General features: G+C 41.5%; 1 protein-coding gene across 2 annotated transcripts in view; it reads left to right on the top strand.

The window, feature by feature from the left end:
• Positions 1 to 3733, top strand: part of INO80 (INO80 complex subunit) — a 148807-nt gene that overhangs the window by 84234 nt on the left and 60840 nt on the right. For both annotated transcript variants that reach the window (XM_023514274.1, XM_003791734.3), the window contains one exon: positions 2834 to 2961. In XM_023514274.1, the coding sequence (XP_023370042.1) occupies positions 2834 to 2961 (128 nt within the window). The remainder of the gene's footprint in view (positions 1 to 2833; positions 2962 to 3733) is intronic.

Below are 3733 nucleotides of genomic sequence, written 5' to 3'. Positions count from 1 at the left end.
TTTTTTTTTTTTCATAGTGAAACTCTTGACTCAAAGTCTTTTTTTTTTTTTTTTTTTTGAGCTCCTCTTTCCAAACTCAACAGCTCCTGAGTTTGATTTAGCAAGATCACAGCCCAATTCCTAGGGAATTGTGTTCCTCATGGCTCCATGCCCAACTTAGCAATAGGTGGTGCTCTTGTCTAGTGCAACTTTGGTAGCTCCTAAAAAATTGGGAAATGAATGCCAGGCCCAAAAGACACCAGTGTAGGCAAATAAAGAAGCCTCTTTTTTCTATATATCTTACTAAGGACAAATACCAAAGGATGATTTCCTCTGTCTAGCATGCTCATGAAAAAATCAGAAATATTGTTCTTTGTCTAAGTGTTTTAAGGCTTCTGCTGAAGTCTGTTTTTTCAGGGCAGTCCAAAGAAGTTCAGTCCATCCACTTCCACCTCTCCCACCTACACAATAACAAGCTGACAACAGGTACCACTTCTTGCTTCCTTTAGGCACATCAGAGTTCTGTCCTTACTAACTATGAACATCTTCATCTCTGAGCTTTTCATCTTAGCATCAGCTCATTCTGGCTCGATGCCTGTAGCACAGTGGTTATGACGCCAGCCACATACACTGAAGTTGGCGGGTTTGAACCCAACCCGGGCCAGCTAAAACAACAATGACAACTGCAACAAAGAATAGCCAGGCATTGTGGCAGGAGCCTATAGTCCCAGCTTCTTGGGAGCCTGAGGCAAGAGAATTGCTTAGGCCCAAGAGTTTGGGGTTGCTGTGAGCTGTGATGCTACAGCAGTCTACTGAAGGGAACATAATGGGACTGTGTCTCCAAAAAAAATATCAGCTCATTCTGGTTAGCAAAGTAAAGCAGATACGGGAAGCAGGAATTTGTGAAAACCATTGAATCATGACTTTGAAATGAATCAAAGCTTTTCAAAATTTGGACACAGCCAGATTTAGATATGCTTTAATATTTGTGCTGAGAACGTATATATGAATGGAGAGAGAAGATAAGCAAGCTGTAGAAATCTGATGAATTTAGCTTGTGCACTCTCACTCAATGACTGAAAAATATATGAGCTTCTTTTTATTCCTACCTTACTGTGCTTTTAATTAAAACAGAAAAGGAAAAAATAAAACAAAAGGGAACATAATGTCTAAAGCTGATTGGGGGACTGTGGGGAATGTTTAGGAGTTGTCAAAATCAACAGACCCCAGGGAATCCAATTAATGGAGAAGGGTAATTGTGATAAGAAGAAAAGTTTAAAGTTGTTATGAAAGCTTTGCTGTCTGTTCAGACTTGGAATTTATATAGGCCTCCTTGGCCGGTGCCAGGGAAAGGGCAGTCAGTTCTGTCCCAGCTGCAGTCATTTAATTGTGTTGGTGTGGAGACTAACAAAAAGAAGAGCATTTTAGTAATCTAAACAGGGCCAAATAAAGAGACTGAACAAAGGTGTACACCACAGAGTCAGGGAGAGGGTAGTGGAGGGAAAAATATGGCCTGGCAGTGATCCGAAGGTGGGAAAAGGCAAGCTGTGATGCAGAGAAGTAAACAGCTAGGGTCTGTGGCTTTGTAGCACAAACAGTGGCTGATGATTTGTGGTGGTACTGTCAGCACATCCGTTCTTGTTCAGTTTATACAGTAATTGTGCACTTGGCAAATCATGGTGAGAACAGAGAAATGACTGTTGAGAAAGCATACTGAGATTGCTCTCAGTAGTCAGCCTCTGTAGTTCTGAAGGAAAGCTGTGAGTTCAAACCTAGAAATTAAGGAAGGACAGTATGTTTTCTATTTTACTTTTGGTTGTTACTTGTCTGTAATATCTCTATCCTTTCCCTCTCCCTTTTTGTGTCCCATGGCCAGTTCCACATATGCTCCTACCCAACCCCTTAAGTGCCTCAGCTTTTCCCCTGTTAATGGCAGCAATTGTTAGAGCCTGTTTATAGACCAGTCTACAAACAGGAAACTCTCCTTCCTGAAATACCAAGGGAGTTGAAAGATACTGAATGGGTAAGAAAATTTGTGAGTTAAGTGTTCTTTAAAGATCTGTGGCTGAAATTCTTTTCTTATGGAAAGAGGAGGGAGAAAGCCCAAGTTAGCAAGTGAAAGTGGCTTCACTGCAGAGAAACTCAAAGTCCATCTTTCTGAAAAGCTACTTAAGGCTTGATGTTTTTACTGAATTATAAGTTGGATAAATGACAAGTTACTAGCCAACCTATTTGTGGTCCTCCAGGGGAGGGAGTTTGGGTTTTAAAAAAGTATAGGGAAAGAGGGAATCAAGGGGGTGGGTATGTTTATCTTCATTTCTTGGTGTTTAAGTGTCTCTAAAGGCATGCAGAAGCAATCCTTGTTTCCATACATTTCTCATGCTTTCAGGACCTAACACTTAATCACAGAACTAGCAGATTTTGCAATGAAGTATGCGATGAAAAAAGAACAAGGAGAAACAGATATCTAGAGATAGGATAAACAAAGAAAATGGATTTTTCAAGTCACTTACAGCAAGTAGGACATAGATATCACTCATAGATGTCCCTAATACCTGGTGCCCCCTGAGTAAGGATGTGGAGCAGGGGAGCTTTCAGATGCATTAGCAGCCGATGTCTCATGGGGAGCTGTCAGCTGGGAGGGAATCTGCACCTCCCTCTTTTCATAGTATTTCTTCCTAGATTACTTCTAGTGTCATGGTGCTTTCAGGGTTTTGCATTCTTTCTCTAGAGTACTTTCCTGCTCTCACGACAAGCATCTTGGTTGAAGTTTTGATTGCATATAGCTTTGTAGTGAGTGATTTTGTTGCTTCAATTAAATACTATTACTCCTTCCCCCTTTTCTTCTCCCCAGGCAAGGAGAGCCTTATCACTGACAGTGGAAAGCTATACGCCCTTGATGTCCTGCTGACTCGGCTCAAGTCTCAAGGGCATAGGGTCCTTATCTACTCTCAGATGACCAGGATGATAGACCTGCTGGAGGTAGGAGAAAGAACTTTGGGGACCTAGGATACCTTGACATTTAACTTATAGAAATCACGTGTTCCATGACTAATGTCAGTCCTGCTTAATGAGAACCCCAAATTCCTCCTTTTGATTTTGCCCTCTATAGAGGGAACAGAAGTAGCTCCTGGCAGATGGAGAGTATGCAAAGGGCATCTGGGCCTCCTTCCCTATTTCAATGAATTAGAACACCTTTCATGCCCTTCTACTGGGGAAGATATTCCCTAATTTTAAAGTAGATCACAACCTAGAAATCTCTTGAAAAGTGCTCTGAAATTCTGTATGAAAAACTAGAGAGCATGGGCAGCACCATAGCTCAGTGGGTATTGCGCCAGCCACATACACCAGGGCTGACAGATTCGAACTTGGCCCAGGCCTGCAAAAAGAACAATGACAACTGCAACATCAACAAAAAATAGCCAGGGGCAGCACCTGTGGCTCAGTGGGTAGGGCACCAGCCCCATATACTGAGGGTGATGGCTTCAAACCCAGCCCCAGTGAAACTACAACAACAAAACAAAATAGCCAGGGAGGGTGATTGGTGGGATCACGCCTGTGGTTCATCCTATAAGGGTACATGTGAATCTCTCTAAATGTAGAATATAAATGTCTTAACACAATAACTAAGAAAAAGACGTGAAAGCTATGTTAACCAGTTGGATGAAAGTATTTCAAATTGTATATAGAAACAGTACACTGTACCGCATCATAGTATTAATGTATACAGCTGTGATTTAATTAAAAAAAAAAA

Source organism: Otolemur garnettii, unplaced genomic scaffold (assembly GCF_000181295.1).
Source record: "Otolemur garnettii isolate 467f Iridium unplaced genomic scaffold, OtoGar3 scaffold00050, whole genome shotgun sequence".
Classification (NCBI taxonomy): domain Eukaryota; kingdom Metazoa; phylum Chordata; class Mammalia; order Primates; family Galagidae; genus Otolemur; species Otolemur garnettii.
The sequence above is the reverse complement of the archived record's forward strand: the minus strand, read 5'-3'. Positions and strand labels throughout refer to the sequence as shown.